Genomic DNA, 19900 nt, shown 5'->3' with positions numbered 1-19900 from the left:
GAAGATTGGTACAGATGTTAACTCATGGCAAATCTTCCTCAGCGAAAAAAAAGAAGAAGAAGAAGAAAAGCAAAGATATGTTTCTTTAATTTGTACTTCTTCTTTCATCAAGTTCATAGTACTGGCCCTTTCTACTTGTGTATCTTTAGGCACCCTAGATTTGCTTTTGAAATTTAATAATGTGAACATTTTCTTTGTGGATTGTTGTCTTTTTACAAACCTAAATTGATTTTTCTGTTGAAAATGACATTTGTTTAAAATGAGAATAGAGAGGCCGGCCCCATGGCTGAGTGGTTAAGTTCACGAGCTCTGCTGCAGGCGGCCCAGGGTTTTGCTGGTTCAGATCCTGGGTGTGGACATGGCACAGCTCATCAAGCCATGCTGAGGCTGCATCCCACCTGCCACAACTAGAAGGACCCACAACTAAAAATATACAAGTATGTATCAGGGGGCTTTGGGGAGAAAAAGGAAAAAAAAATAAATAAAATGAAATGAGAATAGAAATTTTTTCAAGAAATATGCCCAGCTGGGTCCCAGTTTTTTAAAGGTATTGGATACAGAGCTGATTGACTATGGCTTTAAGTTCAAAATCAATCTTTGCATTTATAAAACCTTTTGAATTAACACATTGAAGGAACCATCATGGCTAGTACTGTGCCAAAGGAGAACACTTAAAACCAATACTTCTGTCTTTATAAATAAATTCTGTGCTTCTCAGTGATGTTAGTAATGTTATGGTAGTGTTTTTATTTTCAAAAAAAAAAATCATAAAATGCTTCCTGCATGACAAATTTTGATGCCAGGGATTATAGAAAGAACTTTATACTTGTTGCATTTGGAAGTGTAACTTTTTTCCAAAACACTCTTTTACGACTTTTTCATTTTATTCCTGATTCTGGGTATTCTAGGTAGAATCAGGTGTCTGGGTACAGTGTGTTCTATACACAGTTGCAAGTACTTTCTTTTCAGAAATATGTTAACCCTTTATATAATGTATTACTTTGTGTCTTACTTCCTTTCTAGTGACATCAGTACTGATATTAGTCCAGAAACAAGTAGAAATCTAATAGTAGCAGGAACCTAGCATCCTGGCCTCTATAAATTTTCTGTCACTGAGATTTGAAAGTTCCAATGGGCCACAAAATAATAATTAAACAATAATATTTAACAAGTAATTCATTATTTGATATTGGTGTTTCAAGTTGAAGTTGTAATTATTTCTTCATTATCTAGGAGAATTGATGATGTTTTCAATGGCAAGATGAAGAAGATAATGATATCAACAAACCTATGTAACTATTAATATAAAATCTTTTCATTTTGTTTTAAAATGTGCCTTTCTGTCTATTGTAATATTAGTATGGCTGGCTGTATTAGTTTTCTCTTGCTGCTGTACTTTTTATAAATGCAAGTTATCACAAGCTTAGTGGCTTAAACAATACAAATTGATGATCTTACAGCTCCGTAGGTAAGAAGTCTGACACCAGCCCAAAACCGAGTTGTCGGCAGGGCTGCATTTCTTTCTGGAGACTCTCAGGAAGAATCTTTCCTGCTCAGTTGGGTTATTGGTAGAGTCGACTCTTCGAGTTGTAGGACCAGGACCCAGATTCTCGTTTTCTTTCTGTTTGTAATCTGGGAGCCTTTCTTGGCTTCTAGAGGCTGACACATTCCTTGAGTCCTGGCCTGCTTCTTCCGTGTTCAAAGCCAGCGCTTTGGGGTTTTGTTCTCCTCTTGGCATATCTCTCTGACCCATTCTTCTTCATTTATCTGTCACTTTTAAAGACTCATATGATTAGATTGGGCCCACCTGCACATTCCAGTTAATTTCCCCGTTTCAAGATCTTTAGCCTTAATCCTATCTGTAAAGTCCCCTTTGCTATGTGAAGGGACGTATTCCCATTTTCCTGGGATTGGAATGTGTGCATCTTTGGGAAGCTATTATTCTGCCTACCATACTGGCTAACCTATAATGTTTCATATTGAAAAAACAAAAACCAAAAAATTACAGTGTGAGAACCTGACTCAGGAAAAATTGAAAACTGGTCCAGCTTCCTTATTCTTTATTCTGATAAACTCTCCTTATTTTGGCCTCAGGCTAGAGATAGGTGTCACTACTTCTAATTCTGATCCAAAGAACCAGGTTAATCGGAATTACTGTTTTGGTTTTTATCCTTCTTTGGTGGGAAGAAATCAAATGTTTTGGTTTTACAACTTTTTTAGAGGCTATAGTGGAAATAAAAGCAAGCAATAATAATAATAGCCTAGGTTTATCAGGTACTCATATGTGTCAGGTACAGTGTTAAATGCTATGACTTCATTTTCTCATTCAATCCATTCACCAGCTCTATGAGGTAGGTAGTGTTATTATTCCCTATTACAGGTGAGGAAACTATGCTTCAAAGTTGGGTAGCTTGCTCAGGGTTTGGCTAGTAAGTGGTATTGCTAGGATCCAAACCCAAATCTTTTTTTTTTTTTTAAGATTTTTTTAAAATTTTTTTCCTTTTTCTCCCCAAAGCCCTCCGGTACATAGTTGTATATTCTTCGTTGTGGGTCCTTCTAGTTGTGGCATGTGGGATGCTGCCTCAGCGTGGTTTGATGAGCAGTGCCATGTCCGCGCCCAGGATTTCAACCAACGAAACACTGGGCCGCCTGTAGCGGAGCGCGCGAACTCAACCACTCGGCCACGGGGCCAGCCCCAACCCAAATCTTTTTGATGTTTGACCCATTCTCTTTACCAACTTACTGTACTGTCTCTATTTTGTGACAGCATATAATATGACTGCTTTTATTAAGTTCTTATACATGTTCACATGGGAAATTGGCTACATAAAATCATTGTCTTAGTGAGCGAGTGCATTTTGTCCTTAATTTCATTTTTGTTCATACAGGTGAAAAACCATACAAGTGTCAAATTTGCAATCAATCTTTCAGAATTAAGAAAACTTTAACGAAACACCTGGTTATCCATTCCGATGCCCGACCTTTCAACTGTCAGCACTGTAATGCAACATTTAAGCGGAAAGACAAGCTGAAATACCACATTGACCACGTGCATGGCATAAAATCTCCTGACGATCCTCTTAGTACTTCTGAGGAAAAACTGGTATCCTTGCCAGTAGAGTACTCATCTGATGACAAAATCTTTCAAACAGAATCAAAACAATACATGGACCAGCCCAAAGTTTACCAGTCGGAAGCCAAGACTATGTTACAGAACGTGTCTGCCGAAGTGTGTGTTCCAGTAACGTTGGTCCCAGTTCAGATGCCTGATGCTCAGAGCGACCTGGTGCGCCATACCACCACACTTCCACCCTCTTCTCATGAGATCTTGTCGTCACCACCGCAATCAACAGATTATCCACGAGCAGCTGATCTCGCGTTTCTGGAAAAATATACTCTTACTCCTCAGCCTGCAAATATAGTTCATCCAGTCCGACCTGAACAAATGCTTGATCCTAGAGAACAGTCTTATCTTGGAACACTATTGGGCCTTGATAACACTACTGCTGTACAAAATATTTCTAATAATGAGCATCATTCATGAGTAAATCTAAACATTCCACAGACTTTTTTGATGGTTATGTGCTAATGGTAGCCTAGAGCTGATGGCTTTTAAATTAGTAGAGCTGCTGTTTTTTCATTTTCTCTCATTTCTCAAGTCCTCAGAACTATTTCAAATCAAGAAAAATATGTATTTCTGTTTACTGAACAGATGAATATTTGGACACATTTTGCGGTATAATATTTGAAGTGAACATTTTTAAAGATTAGTGCTAATTTTTAATGGTTTCTCAAACTTTTCAAAATTATCAGCTGTTGACATTATGGGTTTTCTTTTTTTCAAAATCATCAGTGTAAATTTTAGTCTTTAATCCTTTTCCTCTTTGCTTTCTTCCCCATCTTTCAAACACATTTAAGGACCATGTGCCCTTTAAGAAAGAAAATAAGAGCATACTGATAATTGCAGCTGTTCCTTATCTTAAGATTCATTATTATTTCTTCTAGATTCTTTTACATTGAAATTAGGAATTTGAATTTATAAGACAGCCTTGGATATTTCTGTTTTTTTTAATCTGGCCATAATTTCAAGCTATCATTTTCCTTTTGTCTTTGGACAAACTCCAAGCCAGAAAGCTAACTAATGTAAGATTAGCTTGTTAAATGTAGAATTGAAATAATTATCCAAATGATTGGTTTTTGCCCATGCTTCAAATATTATGAATAAGAAATGCAAATATAGATCTAGGCATTAAATTACACAAGTTGAAAATGTGTTAAAAGCAAACTATGACAGTTTTAACTAGCTATCTCTCAAGGTAAGTTCACCTTTTGTATTTTGCCATTTATTTCAGAAACATTAACAACATGTCACAGCATGTATCTTCATCTCACTAACGGAGGGGCACTTGTAACTAATTAATGAAATTTAATTAACAAGCTACTTTTGGTCTCATTTACCTTGGCTAACTGAAACTCTGGGAAACAGAACCTAGATTATTCATATATAATTGCTAGAAAAGGTGCCAAACAAATTATAAAATTTGTGTCTAGCTGAACTTAATGTTGTTTACTTTAATTAAAGGGAACCACTACTTGTATACAGATTTACATGTAATCCAGATCTTTATTTTTGCTTTTTACATAAGCCTAATGTCTAATTATCCTTGATTTTTATTTTTGTATGAGGCAAAAGTTGAGGACTTGTTGAAAGGAAATAGCAGTTACAGCAGAACCTCACTGATTAAAATTAATTGAGGAGAAAGTCAAAATTATAAAATACCTTTAAAGATGTGCACTTTCCATATTTTCAAGTCAATTTAAACTTAAACTAGGATAATTTCCTAGTAGAGCTGCTTGAAGGATTAGAATAGGCAGGGTTGATTTATTATTAGCATGTCATTTGTATGTAAACTACTGGAAAATAGCAATTTTAAGAGTTTTCTATTTCCGTTTTGTTTACACTCCTAATTGCTTTAAGCACTTTTTTTGTGTAAACTGTAAAGTCTGGCCCAGCCATTGTGAAAAAAAATCACAAATAAAATAATGAAGTTTTAGTGAATAAAATTTAACCACTTATTGGGAAACTTGTTTGCTGAAGCACTTAAGAAATTAAGGTACTCTACAGGAACATTCACCATACTGGTGGAAATAAAACAAAAGAAAATGTTGAGAACTGAGGCAGTTAACCAAAGTAGCATAATAATAAAACCAACCTGAGTTTTGCCTCATTTATCAAGGTTTGGTTGTAATTATCCTAGGACCAGTAGCTATAATTAATGTATTAATTTTTCTTTTTAAAGAATTACTACTTTTGTGTGGAAATGTTATATCTGGGGTACTTTCATGATTGAACTTGACTATATGAGGTACTATTAGTCTGTTAGTCTTTCAAATTGACTTTTAAAAATACGTATCTTTATGATTTTTATCATAAAGACCAATGAGACTTTTAACTAAAAATTTACTATAATGAGAAGAAATCATACATGAAAATGTACCCTGCCTTACATGTAAGCCAATGTAGACAAGTTTGGACTTATAAAAAGGCAAATGGTATATATGTGTATGTGTATGGTATATTATATGTTTGGTAGCAGAAAAAGAGGGTGTTGCATTTTCACATTGAAAAGAATCCTTTGCTTCGCAGGTATTGACGTTAGGGTTCCTTTAATAATAATCTCTAATGCTTTAAATATGTGATTTGATGGTAGGAATTGGTTTACAGTAGAGAACTTTCTGGAATACATCTCATATAAAGTGAAATATAAGTATATTTACTTATTATTGTCCATAACTTAAACTTGGATAGTGGTTGACTGTTGCATCAATTGCTTTTACAGTTATCTCACGTAAACCTCGTAGCTGGCTCTGGACTAGAGCGGACGTGCTGTATCCCCGTCTTAGAGAGGGAGTCTGGGGGGAAGATAAAGGACTCAGTGCGGCTCGCATCCTCGGGGGCGGAGCTGCCCTTAGGGAGAGAACACCACCTTAGTGAGTGCTTCCTTGTGCCAGGCGCGAGGCAGCACTCTCGTGTCATTTTACACAGTCCCAGAGGCAGGTAGTGTGATGCTTATGAAGAAATCGTCTCAGCGAGGGTGAACACACAGAAACATCTGCTGCCTCTAATTTCCCGATTAGAATATAAGAAATTTTTAAATTGTGAAAACCTCATAGATTTGGGCAAACTGAATGTATATATAAGTTTTTGAAGTTGGCACAAAAAAATATGAAGTGAGGCCTACTCTTTTCAGTTAACCTGTTTGTAATATTTGATTTGGAGTATTTTGGACAAATGTTCCATTACACTCTAAAATCTATTATTTCTGCAGCTATACTTAAAATTTTGAATCTTGCAACTAAGTTTAGCCTCATTCAGAATTTTTTATTTTATGAGCATAATTTATTGTTTTAAATTAATTTTTTAGCTGATAGCAGTTAGCACTTAATATGTAAATTGAATAATTTATCAAGTGTAGAAACTTGTTAACCTAATCAGTTTTTACGTAACTACACCAAAGATTTTTAGTAGGTATTAAATAGTTTAAAAGAATTTAAATTCTTTGTTGTTTGAATACATATTTGTCCAAAGAAGCACAGTTGAAGTCCTAGGATTATGGATTTTTACAAAAATCGTTAGTTTGAATACTAAAATTAAGTGTTTATGTTATATGTATAAAAATAAGAACAGAAGAAAATACTCTGGGAATAGTCATACTGACAAACCAATTACAAGTAAGAATACTCAGTTTTTCTCAGTTTAATTAATTGAATGTTATCTTTTATGTGGACACTATTAAATGGTAAATAAGCTTATTTTTTACACTACACTATTAAAATAATTTTGCCTTAGAATTTTTTTTAAGACACATTGAAGTTGTTTTTGTGAGAAACCCTACCTATTTTTTGCAGCCTAAAATACCATTTTAAGGTTAGGGTTTGTTCTTGATGCCAGCAAGATTTAACCAACAACTGTAAAGGTAGCGACTTTTGCATACTTTTGAGTAATTTAGTCGTTTATTGCCGGGAGAAGAGAAGTATCAGGAAGAGGGTTTTAAACTGGTGCTTTATTTGAGTAACTTCCCTTTAAGTGATAGTAGGTCGTGCAATAGGTACGCTAATAATTTTCTGTCAACCTTAAAAGTGTCAAAACATCTTTGCAGAGTGACTATAAACTGTTAGTTAAGGGCTAATAAGTAATTAAATATCATTCATTGCTTTTGAGTCTATAATTGCAAATAAATTAAAAACACAGTTAAACTGGTATGTTTCTAAGTTTGAGTTTTCTTTCTACCAGATCATTCTAACATGTCGTTGACGAAAAGTCCGATGTGGAGCATTAGCTCTTTGACAGTGTCCTTTGACATAAACCCAGTCTCTTCTGAATTGAATGCTTTGTGCCTTTTCAATGTGTTGTAGTTGCTTAGAGTTGATTCTGCTGGCTAGACTGTACTGGTTAATAAACGATTTTGATTTTTTTGTTGTTGTTATGGGTCTTATGTTTGTGTGGCCTGCTGGTCAGGCAACACTTTTTTTTTAGGTTGATTTGTGTTTATGTAGGGCAATTGGCACTAAGTACTCATGTGAACATTGTTTTTGTTAAAAATCTCTATTGTGGCCTTTATTGTTACCGTGAAGCCACTCCTGGGCCTGTCTCTAGAGGTTTATTAGAGGAATCTGACAAATAAAATGAGTCGTGTGTCTGCCTCTGTCTCCTCCTCTCACCACTCCCCCCTTTTATTTTTGATAATCAGTCCCCATAACCACGCAGCTCTACACCGATGGCTCCTTATTTCAGTTTGCCTAAAGCTGAGCAAGAGGTGGTAGTTTGAGATGAGGTTCCCTTTAGGAGCAGCAACATCCCAGCCAAGGTACAACTTGAGTTGGTGAACTCAGGAAAAATTACGACTTTACAAGTCATATTTGGATTATTCTAAGATTTCAGTGCCAAATTTAAAATGACTGAAAATGTATTCTTTGCTGTGGAGCAAGTAGCATTTCTAAAACTTCAATTGGTATTATGGTAAATGTTACTTGCTATTAGAGTGAATAATGGATAATGTGAGAATAATTTTCTAAACAGTTTCTAGGAACTATAGACAATTCTTAGATCCTCCCCTTTCTTTTGCACATTCCTCTCTTGGTAAAATCTATAGTGGCTTTTTTTGGGGGGGATCTCCCCCTTGTTTCTTCTAAAGTTATCTTTTATTTTATTATGATATACTTTTATCATAGAATATCAGCATGCTTTCCGCTCTTCCTCTCTGAAAGTAGCATTAGTAAGATAGAAGTAATAGGATTAGGTTGTGTGGAAGATGAGAGAAAGAAGATTTTGGTAGAGCGAGTGCCTATGTTTTGTTTACTCTCCTCTTCATGTTTCAACTTGCCGTGTATTAATCTTAAATCTATGACTCTTGAAAAATCCCCAAATGATTTAAACTTAGCCTCTGCAGCCACGTCCATAAAGAGAAGTTAAGAATTGTATTCAGAGAATAGAGGTTATACAAAGATGGACATACCTTTTTTTTCCCCCCAAATTCTTAGGTACAGAAGTAATTTCAGTGTTTGCGTTACTGTTGGAGATTCTAAAGCATTTCTTGAATGAAGAGCATGTACACTTCTCATTGTTATTGCACCTCTTTGCTTGATATTCCTGCTTGCGTAAAGTGTACTGTGGTGTAATTACAAAATTTTTATTCCTTCCAACAATTGGATTTTTCCCATCCCTATATATAACACTGTATTACAATTCATGAATGTGGCTGCCAAAAAATGAGTACAGAGGGGGGCGTTTAGCTGCTCGACGTTGTGAAGTGAATGTTCTGGTTAAGGGGATTTATGATGTACATTGAAATGGAAATGCTTTTGAACTTGGTTTTCAGTCTCAAATCATAATTTTTTGTTTTTAAGGACACTTTTAAAAGCAATTACAAAGAAAAATCTAAAATATCAAAATTCATTATTTTGTCAACTGTGTGTAAAGTATCTTGTGAGTTTTATAGATATTTTGGCTGTCTCGTGTTTCTTAAGTACAAATGTCTTTATAGAAAAATTCATTTCTCTGTGAAGAGTAGGAAGTGTATTGTATACTGAACTAGTTCTTTGTGTTATTTTGATATTTAAAATAAATATAAAGTTCTTTGGTCCTAATAAAGCATATCTAGGTTTTATTGAACACATTTACCAGCATAGGAACGCAGTATTCTGCATGCCTCCTTAAAAATTGAATACAGGGGCCGGCCTGGTAGCATAGTGGTTAAGTTCGCACACTCTGCTTTGGTGGCCTGGGATTTGTGGGTTCAGATCCCAGGCATGGGCCTACATACCGCTCACCAAGCTGTGCTGTGGCAGCATCCCACATACAAAATAGAGGAAGTTTGGCAGAGATGTTAGCTCAGCAACAATCTTCCTCAAGCAAAACGAGGGAGATTGGCAATATTAGCTCAGGGCCAGTCTTCCTCACAAAAAAAAATTAAAATTTGCAAAGATCATGAACAAATGGAAAACCAAGTGTCTTGGGGCACATTTATTTAAGTTTTATTTATTTCTCATAAGCTAGATACTATTTTGAAATATATATTAAATGTATAACTCATTAAACTATTTAATGGCTTTTAAATGGTTAATATAAATTCAAATATTAATAGTGACTATTGTCCTTGAAGTAGTCATATGCTGTTTTTTGGAGAAAAGTGAAGTGTAGCAAAAGTCCATTAATGAGTTGTTTCATATTATAGTGAGAAGGGCCACTCTTACCTCGACTCCTACCCCATTCCCAGAACTATACATTCCGGTCTGTTGCTGGTTTAGGCAGAAACTATGTTATAGGATGGTACCCCAACCTTGCAAGCTGTTGTCTCCTTCTGGCACCATAACTGAGCCTTCCACAGGCAGCTGCTTCTGAGTATTAGAAGACTAGTAAATTCTATGGACACAAGCCCATTTCTGCAAAATAAATCCCATTGGAGGCAATGTTGTGTGGGATACTTAATTATCTATTGCTGTGTAACAAATTATACCAAATTTTATGGATTAAAACAATAGACATTACCTCGCAGTTTCTGTAGGTCCGGGATCCAGGCGTGGCTTAGCTGAGTGGTTCTGGCTCGGGATCTCTCAGGAGGTTGAAGTCAAACTGTTCATCAGAGCTGCAGTCGCCAGAAGCTTGAGTGGAGAAGGCTTTACCTCCAAGCTCACTTCGAGGGCTGCCGGCCTCAGCTCCTCACCAGATGGCCTCGCTACTGGGCTGCTAGTGATAAACAGCTGGCTTCACCTCAAGAAAAAAAAAAAAAAAGAGTGAGAATATACCCAGGATTTAAGTTGCAGACTTTTTATAACCTAATCTAGGAAGTGATATTGTATGACTTGTTTGATTGTGAATGACTAAGTCCATACCCCTCAAGGGACACAAATTAAACTTCCCTTCTTGAAGAGAGGAGTAGTAAAGAATTTGGGGACATATTTTGAGAATCATCACAGACTCATTGGTTCTAGATAAAGCATTCTATAAGTCCATAGATAGTGGGGCAGGTACAGCAATCTATACCCAGAAAATGCATCTATCCCAGAGAGAAAAATACCACCTCTTCCATGCTGGAAAGGGTTACAAGTGACCAACATGCCACAGGTTGCTGGTTGGTCCCACTGAGAATGAGTCATACTGGGCGTCAGCATTGGCCTCTGTTAGCAGACTGGGCACTCAGCAGTGGTACGTCACATCAGCCTTGAGAAGGGGGAGACTGTGTTTAAGATCTTTCGTAGCCTCCAGCCCTGCTGCCATGGCCACTTTGCACATGGGTGAACTAAGCAAGGAATGGGGTCCCTGACGAAAGAGGCTGACGTCCAACAGGCCAAAGGTTTTCTTGTTTACCCGATTTTTGAGTTCCTTCTTTGCCACGTCTGCTTTCGGATGGGTATTTACATAGGACACAAGTTTCTTCCTATACCTATGTTGAGAGCCCCTGTTACATACCTCTTTGCCCCACACCTGATCGTCACCAATTTTCCATTTTGGTTTTCCCAAAGCTTTGACCAGCTGGCCAACCCGTTAGCCATTGCCCATAAATCAGCATAGAGCTTTACCTTAGGTCATGCCTTCTTCCTTATGAAGTGGACTACTAGCTGTACCATCCAAAATTCTGCTCATTGAGAGTGCTTCCCGTCTATCCTTGAGGGAAGGCTGTAATGTAGCTGTGTTCACATCTGGCCCACCATACAGGTCCATCCATAAACCAGGCTTTTTCTTCCTTTATGCAGTGGTCATAAGGAAATCCCTAATTTTCCCAAGGTGTAGTTTGAGAGAGGGGCAGCAAAATGGCAGTAGGAGATATTACAGGAATCTGAGTCATCTGTGCAGCTGACTTGTGAATTCCTGGCCTGCCCAGCCCTCGGCTTGTATATGCCACTTTTATTTGATAATGGACTGTTGCTTGTCCCATTCCGTTTTATGGTTCTTTGGATTAGACCCCTAGTCAGCAAACTTCTTTGTAAAGGGACAGATGCTGAATATTATAGGCTTTGCAGGCCATCTGATTTCTGTCACAACTATTCAACTCTGCCATTGTATTATGAAAGCAGTCATAGATAATAGGTAAACGGGTGGGTGTAGCTGCGTTCCAATAAAACTTTATTTGCAACAAAACAAAACAGCCTATGAGTGTTTTGGTCCTCAAGACATAGTTTGCTGATTCCTGAATTAGACAATTGTTGATGACGGGCAGTTGATGACGGGTCACACATCCTATGATCAGGCATTCAGTCTCTACCAGGACCCAACAGCTAAACTAGGAGCTGCTTTTCAAATGGTGGATGCTTGTCTGCAGAGGAAGGCACAGCCTTATTCCCAAGCCTGGAATTTTGTGCTGTGATGCTTCTCTTGAAACTTGCTGGGGCTTCTATTCCACGCCTCTAATTCTCCGATTGCCATGGACACTTGAGTCTTTTAGGCTATATGGCATAAGCAGCAGCGCAGCACACATGCTCTGGGCCCCACCAAAATATGTCAGTCTTACAGGTTACTAGGTAAATGGATTGGAGAGACATACCCTAATAAGGTATGTGTTGCCTCCAAAGTCTAAAGAGGCCTTCCCTCCAAATGGTACAAAGTACAGCAAGTTAGAAGGGATACCATGACATTTCTCAGACCCTTGGCTCCTTGAAAACTTTATCAATGTGGCAGAACCCTGAACTTTGTCACGCTTTCTCTCCTACTTTCTGGCTTACGTTTGTTTTCCTACTGGTATCTGGAATGCTTGCTGCTGTTAGAGAGGCAACTCACCATGGGCCCTGAAGCCCTGTGCATTCTGCTGGTTGTGCCAAGAATGCAAGGCCCTGACTAATCTTACCCAGGTCATTTCTCAGGATTGTGTGTGCAGCCAGCAGTCTTGAAGGATGAGGTGAAGTCTCCTTGCCCAAACATAGTTTATGAAAGTGGTTGAATCTCCAGTTCAGTGTTCTCCTCTTGTGATGCAACCCACTGGGTGGCCAGGCATCCAACATGGGCCCTTTCTATTGCCCCCATGAAACTTGGGGAGCAGGGGAAATCAATGTGAATGAATATGCTGACATTCTGGCTACTGCTTTTTCCATGAGTAATAAAGTCGTTAGTCTTTGACCCTGGAGAATTGTATCTTCTGCCCGCATTTATGAAACTGGCAAGCTAGGTGGGGTGGAATCTCAGACCCTCACAATTCTTGACAGCTATTTCTTGCTCATCAGATTTCATTAGCAAATGTCATCAATATAGTGAACGAGTGTGATATTTTGAGAGACATCAGGAAGATCCCAGTGCCTCTGGACAATATTACAGCTTAGGCAGGAGACTTGATCAGCCCTGAGGCCAGACAGTAATGCTGTGGTATTGCCGCTCTACATACATACAAACTGCTCCAGTTTTTCCATACTAGATGAATGGGGAAAAACTAGAAAAATACATTCGCCAGGTCAGTAGTTGCATACCAGCCAGCGAAGGTGTGTTGATTTGTATATAAAGATAACACAGCTGAAACTGCAGCAGTAATTGACATCATCACCTAATTGACATAATTAATCTACCGTCACTCTCCAGGACAAATCTGGCTTTTGCACTGACCAACCAACCAACTGTGCAAGGTAAGTGGGTAGATGGATGTAATCACTTTTCCTACGTCTCTCAGTAATCTCAGAATTGGAGGGGTGGGGAAGAGGGCATTTTCAGGGTCTTCCACTTGACCCTTTCTATCATAATAGCCCTCACTTCTTGAATCTGGGAACCAGTGTGAGAATCCTGTTGTTAAGTATTCCTATTTTGTATCCTGGAACTGGATGGATCCCACTGGACACTCGGTGAGACAGTTTCAGCCCTGGATGTCATGTATCACCTGATCTCCAGATCTCCAGAAGCTCTCACTACGGCTGGTGATCCACGACGGCATTTCAGGTTTCTGGAGTGTAGCAGAAAGGCAGAGCCATTATCTAATAACCCCTGGGAGGTCTGATTATTCCCCTGCCTCTAATCCATAGTCACATTGGTAAATGACTGCAGTTCCCTCTGGGGAAAGTTTGCAGGATGATTTATGGTACGTATTTGTATTCATGTTGCAGAATCCTTTCTCATAGGGCCAAGACTTTTCTTGGTCAAGGAGATTGACTTAGGTCTGGGAACTAGGCAAGAAGCAATATCTACAACATTGCCCTCAGGTTTCTGCTTTGCAGATCTAGAATTTTTTCCACTATACAACTACCAAAATAATTGGCAATTATTGAAAATACCAGAGCATTATAAATCTGACACTTTGGAAGCTACAGGAAATCAACTTGGTGATGCAGCTACTAAGCAGGGAGCTTTAAAAACTTATCCAGCCTCAAGAATGCCCACTGCTCTCTGTTAACCCTGCTAACCCAGGGAAAGATTTCCCTCTACAGGCTCAAGAAATCACCATAGAAGAAGAGAAACAAAAATGGCAACAAAAAAGGGGAATTTTTCACCATGCCACACACATGCAGTTTAGACCTGGTAAAATCTATAGTACCTGTTGGAGTACAATTGCTGTTACTCCAACATGTATGTCATTTAACTCATTGGGCACCTGAAAAGATGATTTTATGGGGAAAACAGTGTTTTTGGAAACTCTCTCCCGCAGTGGCTCATAAAGCATATGCTTGTTGTACTATCTGTCCTAAATATAATCCCAGGAAAACACTTCATGAGTCACAAGGTCACTTTCCCCTTCCTAAGGGACCCTTTGAGGATGGCAATTGAACTTTGTTCAAATGCCACCATCTCAAGGATATAAATGGATCTTAATAGTGATTTGTCTGTTTTCACATTGGGTTGAGGCCTTTCCTTGCAGAAGAGCAGTGGCTTTAACAGTAGGTAAATTATTATTAAAAAGGGTAATTCCTGTTTGGGGAATTCCTATTGAATTACACAGTGACCAGCGAACTCATTTCACTGGATGAATAATTAAATCCATTTGTGATATTCGGCCTATAATGCAGCACTTTCACAATGCTTATCATCCCCAGTCCTTGGGATAAATAGAAAGAACTAAGGACACTATCAAAACTCAATTGGCAAAACTTTCAGAAGCATTTAATCTCTCGTGGCCAAAAGCCCTTCTGCTGGTACTTCTCAGTCTTAGATCTACACATTTTGGTACACATCAGCTGTCTCCTTTTGAAATAATAACAGGACGGTCTATGCAATTAGATGAGGGAATGTATGAACCAACTTTGCTCAAGGGAGATATAATACATTGTTGTCAGGGTCTTACTAAGACACTTAAAAGAAATGAGAAATTGGTAGCTGATTACTTTCACAGTGAGCTCCTGGGAAATGAAGACCTTAAGGATCACGGACCACACCCTGGAGAATTTGTTTATTGGAAGAGGCATCAAATAAAAGACTCTTTATAATCCCATTGGAAAGGAACACATCAGGTACTTTTAACCAATCCATGTGCTGTGAAATTAAAAGGCATAAACTCATGGATTCACATTTCTCATTTTAAAAAGGCCCCTCCTGAATAGATTTCAACTCCTGTTTCAGTCACCTAACTTCGACTGACCAAGACAAATATCTTCAAACCAGGTTGAGAAGAAGACGGCATCTGTTTAGACAGCTGTCCCAAGACTCAGGACCAGGCCTGCATTTCCAACCTTATGTCTCCTCATATAAACCCCTGTAATGCATAAACTATATGCCTACTTTATAATTGCAGTTCTTTACTCGCTGTTGTAAGACTGGCATGCAGGCAAGAATGACTATTGCTTAATGACTTGAGATGGTCAAGTGATCTTATAATTCTGGATGAATTTCTTTTCCTGAGGAAGACTATGCCTAAAACTCGTTCTTCTAAACTTAATTACCATTGTTACTATATCTGTTCTATGATTGTTATAAACAATGTAATCATAAGAAGTCATATAAGAGCCCATGTACAATGTCTGTGCAATAATCTAAAAATACTTGCCAAATTACATAGCCTATGAAATGCCTCTCCTGTCAATATATACCTCCATGCTTGTATACCAACTTCTGCAAATTAAAATAAAGCCAAGGGACTTGATGGACCCAGGGCAGGAAGCAACCACCCTAGCTTTGAGGGAACCACTTTGATCATCAATGCTTTCTGTGGAAAGATTATTGATCAAAAGGAGAAAATGATGTAAGAAAAATTTAAAATGCTAAAGTGTATGAAGTAGCTATTCTGGTTTAAATCTGATTTGACCTGATTTTTAACCAGACCAGCCTGTTTTACAGCCTGACAAACATATATTGTACATCTGCTTTAACCCACTATCTCAAAACAAAGGATGCACTCTTTGAAGACAGAAATGAATGCCTCCCTTCCTCTGACATCAATACGAGTACTCTTTAAGATGTTTTTCTTCCCCAAAACCAGGGTCAAGTTGACCTGCTGAGTATGTGTTAAACTGCAGCAAAATATCTCCTTGTAACTTTGAAAAAAAAAATGTATCCCTGTCATGCTTGATGTATGTTCTTTGTTCTGAAATGGTATATAATCATGCTGCAAACCACACTTCTCCAGAATGCTTTCTTCCTTTTGTGGAGACAGTCTCCTCAGCTCAAGTAAAATTCACCTTCTCCCTCCCATCTGGAGAATGGTTATTGGTTATTTGTGGGGACAACAGTAATAGATAAGCTATACTCATTATTATTAGATAACTACAATTAAAATAAAAACCAAGAAATTATTTGTCAGGGGCATTGCCTATCAAAACCATCACTTATGAATTATTGGGAATCTCAAGTTTCACTTGTTTATCTGGTTTTGCTTCCTGTATCCCTAGGTAAGGACCAGCATGCAAAATTACTGCACCCCTGCTGTGGTCAGTCACTGAAATAAGCATGTTCTTCCAAGCTATAAACTTAATTTTCTTTATTTTTCTCCCATTCAGCCCCAGGAAACCGCGAAAGGAAAGCTAATAAATATAATTCTCGGCGGGGTCTATTGAATGAGAAGAATTACCTAACCAATTTTTGCGTACTTAACGGTTTTGCCTAACGTTGTCCGGGGCAACGGCAGTGATTGCTGCAATTATCGTGGAAATGCCGTTCATCTCTTCCCTTCCTCACAGCCTGCTGACAAAAATCAACAGGCGAATTTCAATTCTAAAGCACAGGTTTCAGAGAGCCGCCAGGATTCCGCCTCCTCCGCGGAGAGCGACTGGCGGCGGATGCAATCATTTAAATGAAGCCCTGGCATCCCATTGGCCAAGGGCTGCTGCCCAGTGATTGGCCCTGCGAGGAGGTGGGCGGGGCCCTGGCGCGCCCATTGGTGGAGGCGGGAAGTTTAAACGGAGGAGAAGGGCCGCACTTGTTTTGCTCCTCTTTTGAGTCTGCGAGCTTGTGGGCATTGCTTCCTCTTGCCTAGGGTGTGGGCGACGGGAAAAGAAAGGGGGCATTCGCCCCCAGGACCTGCACAGCCGCCCCGGGGAAGCAGTCGGCGTTCCTCCGCGTCCCCGCTCCGGAGCAGCCTGGTGGGAGCCGCCCTGAGGTCGGGGGAGAACCCAGCGCTGCCATGGCGACCCGGCGTGGGGGGCGAAGGTGCTGGCGGGTGAGCCCCCCGGAGCCCAGGCCGCCGGCGGGGCTGCGGGACCCCGCGGCCCAGGAGGAGGCGGCTGCCCCGCCGGTGCTGTCGCTCAGCCACTTCTGCAGGTCGCCTTTCCTGTGCTTCGGGGACGTCCGCCTGGGAGCCTCGCGGACGCTGCCTCTGGCCCTGGACAACCCGAACGAGGAGGTGGCCGAGGTGCAGGTGGCGCACTTCCCCGCCGCCGAGCGCGGCTTCAGCGTCTCGCCGCGCTCCTGGGTGCTGCAGGTGGGTCGGGGCCGGGAGCCCGGGGCGCGCATCCTCCCCCGCCGTCTGAGCCGCCCCTCCTAGGACGGGTGCGGCCGGAGAGAAGGGACCAGACGGGAGACCCTTAGGGAGTCGAGTCAACTCCATCTCACGGATCTGGCGGGTCCAGTCCAATATATATGGAAGGCTGGGGTAGGCTGTCAGTGGGGCGGAGACAGCGCGCGTGCACGTAGCATCAGGAGAAGCACTGAGATAGATTTCTATTCAATCAATAAGCGATTTTAATAGAATTCAGGGGTTGCGACAGACTCTTGCGGTTCTAAAGTAACGGGCGGCACTTTTAAAATGAATCCTCTTACTCTCCTGTCTGTCTTTCTGGCCAGCCCTGGTGGTCTAGTGGTTACGATTCTTTGCTCTCACTGCCTCAGCTCGGGTTCCTTTCCGCGGTCAGGGAATCACACCACCCGTCTGTTGTCATCCTGTGGCGGCTGCCTGTGGCTGTGACGCTGAAAGCTCTGCCACCGAGATTGGTGGACCGTTTCAGCGGGGCTTCCAGACTTAAGGCAGACTAGGAAGAAGGACCTGGCCACCCACTTGGGAAGAAGTTAGCCATGGAAAACCTGTAATTCGAAGCAGAGCATTGTCTGATACAGAGCTGGAAGGGCAGAGGATGTGCTCTCCACAGGGTTGCTAGGGGTTGGAATCCACTCCTGGGCACTAACGGCAACAAATCTATTTTTAAGATTGCCAGGGGTACTTTGGTTAGAGCAGCTTTTAAAAATATTTTTATTGCTTCCTATCAGTCACCTTGTTATGCATTTTAGTTTCTGTAAGTATCGGGGAAACTGACTCCAGGTAGAGTCAGGGTAACTACGTATTCTGCTGAAATAGTAAGCTTTGTTTTGGCTAAATATCTATAGCAGAAAAAGCAAAATCACCTTTTCAGGGCTATTTTCAACAAGGATGTGTGCTTTGATAAGCACACTTTAGTATTTTAATCCATTTTCTTTTTCCTTCGCTGTGGTGTGATTTTTGATGGTGAATCGCACTTTATGATCATTGTTTCAAGAACTTCGTCGGTAACTTTTCTGCATTGCATTGGCCAGAGTAATGTTCCCATCCCTGTCCCAAAACCCAGTAAATTTATGTTCTTATTTTGGCTGCTGTAGCTTTTCCATTGGGTAGACCCTCTGAAAGCGTGAAAATAAACCATTAGCTGAGGGAGTCTGACAAGTTGTCTAAGTAACTGCTTCATAAGCAGTGAGAAGAGGCTCCAGTCTCAGGTCCATTGGTTTGTGTGTCAGCAGTGGTTCAGCTACACTTAAGAACCTACCCCTCCCCTCTATTCTAGCAATGCTTGCTTTTTTTTCCTGTCTACAGAAAAAGAGATTTTGTTTTTCTACATAATGCCTTTACTTATTCCTTTTTGTTACGTGGAACTAAAAGGTTTGGTTTTGTTTTAGAATTTTCTGTTTTATAAAGTTCACTATTTTTATTTTTTAAAACCAGCTATTTATGATGTTTTATGGTTTAAAATGTTAAATGGCTTATATGTTTTATGCTTTAGAACAAAACATCTTTTTTCCCCTGAAAAACAACAGAGACAGAGTTTGCTTTGTCGTGTCAGGGTTTTGCATTTGGCAAATTCCTGCCAGGCTGTGGGTGCCCATATGAAAGTCTGAACTCGGAGTCAGGCTGCCTGGATTCTAATTACTAGTGGTTTGATTTTGGCAAAATACTTAAAGCTTTGTGGACCTTGGTGAGTTCATCTGTAAAATCAGAGTACCTGCTGTCTAGGGACATGAGGATTAAACTAGTTGCATAAGACCCCTGAAACTCTGCCCGGAAGATAAGAAGTGTTTAACAAATGTCAGTAACGATGACGTTGTGGATTATAGAGGAGTTTGTGGGGAAGGAAGAATTTAATTGATCATCTTTATATTTCTTTTTAAGAAAGTCTTCATAATGCAAGTTCATTCTATTTGAAATAGAAGTACTGTACATATTCTAAAGAAGTAAAAATATGTGATTAAATTTTTAAAAACTATTGAACTAAAATAGAATAATTTGGAGACTCTGTTGCATTGCTTTCATATACAATTAAGATTTTATTAGCATGTAATTTAGTTGTGAGTCTTGTTATTCCTAGTGGCTTTTTTCCTTATAATGAAACGAGATAGGGTAGGACAATATATTTGACTTGTTCAATGTTATTAGGCTGTAGAGTGTTGGTGACTAATGCTCATTAATCCTCTAATGTATTCTCAGTTGTATATTGTCGGTTATTATACATCACTCTGTGATAGTCATTTAAAATGTGTTCTTTTGATTATAGCCCAAAGAAAAAATTGTTATTTCTGTTAACTGGACACCTTTAAAAGAAGGCCGAGTAAGAGAGATTGTGACATTTCTTGTAAATGATGTTGTGAAACACCAAGCTATCCTACTAGGGAATGCAGAAGAGCAGAAAAAGAAAAAGGTAATAAGTTTTAATCATTCTGTGGTTTACTCTATGAAAATAATAATATGTAAAAATTATTTTGACAGTCGAAGTGAGTAACATACATAATATTGTTTATTTAAAGGTGACATTCAATACCTAT

The 19900-nt window shown here is 39.5% G+C and overlaps 2 protein-coding genes across 2 annotated transcripts in view; both read left to right on the top strand.

Annotated features, from left to right (window-relative positions):
* The window catches only part of ZBTB41 (zinc finger and BTB domain containing 41), a 44515-nt gene extending 37039 nt beyond the window's left edge, over window positions 1-7476 (top strand). The window contains exon 11 of the mRNA XM_046679063.1: window positions 2889-7476. Within this exon, the coding sequence (XP_046535019.1) occupies window positions 2889-3544 (656 nt within the window). The 3' untranslated portion in view covers window positions 3545-7476. The remainder of the gene's footprint in view (window positions 1-2888) is intronic.
* A 9545-nt stretch (window positions 7477-17021) lies between these two features.
* The window catches only part of ASPM (assembly factor for spindle microtubules), a 49845-nt gene continuing 46966 nt past the window's right edge, over window positions 17022-19900 (top strand). Inside the window, exons 1-2 of the mRNA XM_046679821.1 lie at window positions 17022-17318; window positions 19633-19776. Coding sequence (XP_046535777.1) covers window positions 17022-17318; window positions 19633-19776 — 441 coding nt within the window. The remainder of the gene's footprint in view (window positions 17319-19632; window positions 19777-19900) is intronic.

This window comes from Equus quagga, chromosome 12 (genome assembly GCF_021613505.1).
Source record: "Equus quagga isolate Etosha38 chromosome 12, UCLA_HA_Equagga_1.0, whole genome shotgun sequence".
NCBI classification, from domain to species: domain Eukaryota; kingdom Metazoa; phylum Chordata; class Mammalia; order Perissodactyla; family Equidae; genus Equus; species Equus quagga.
This window is presented reverse-complemented; position numbering and strand designations above follow the sequence as displayed.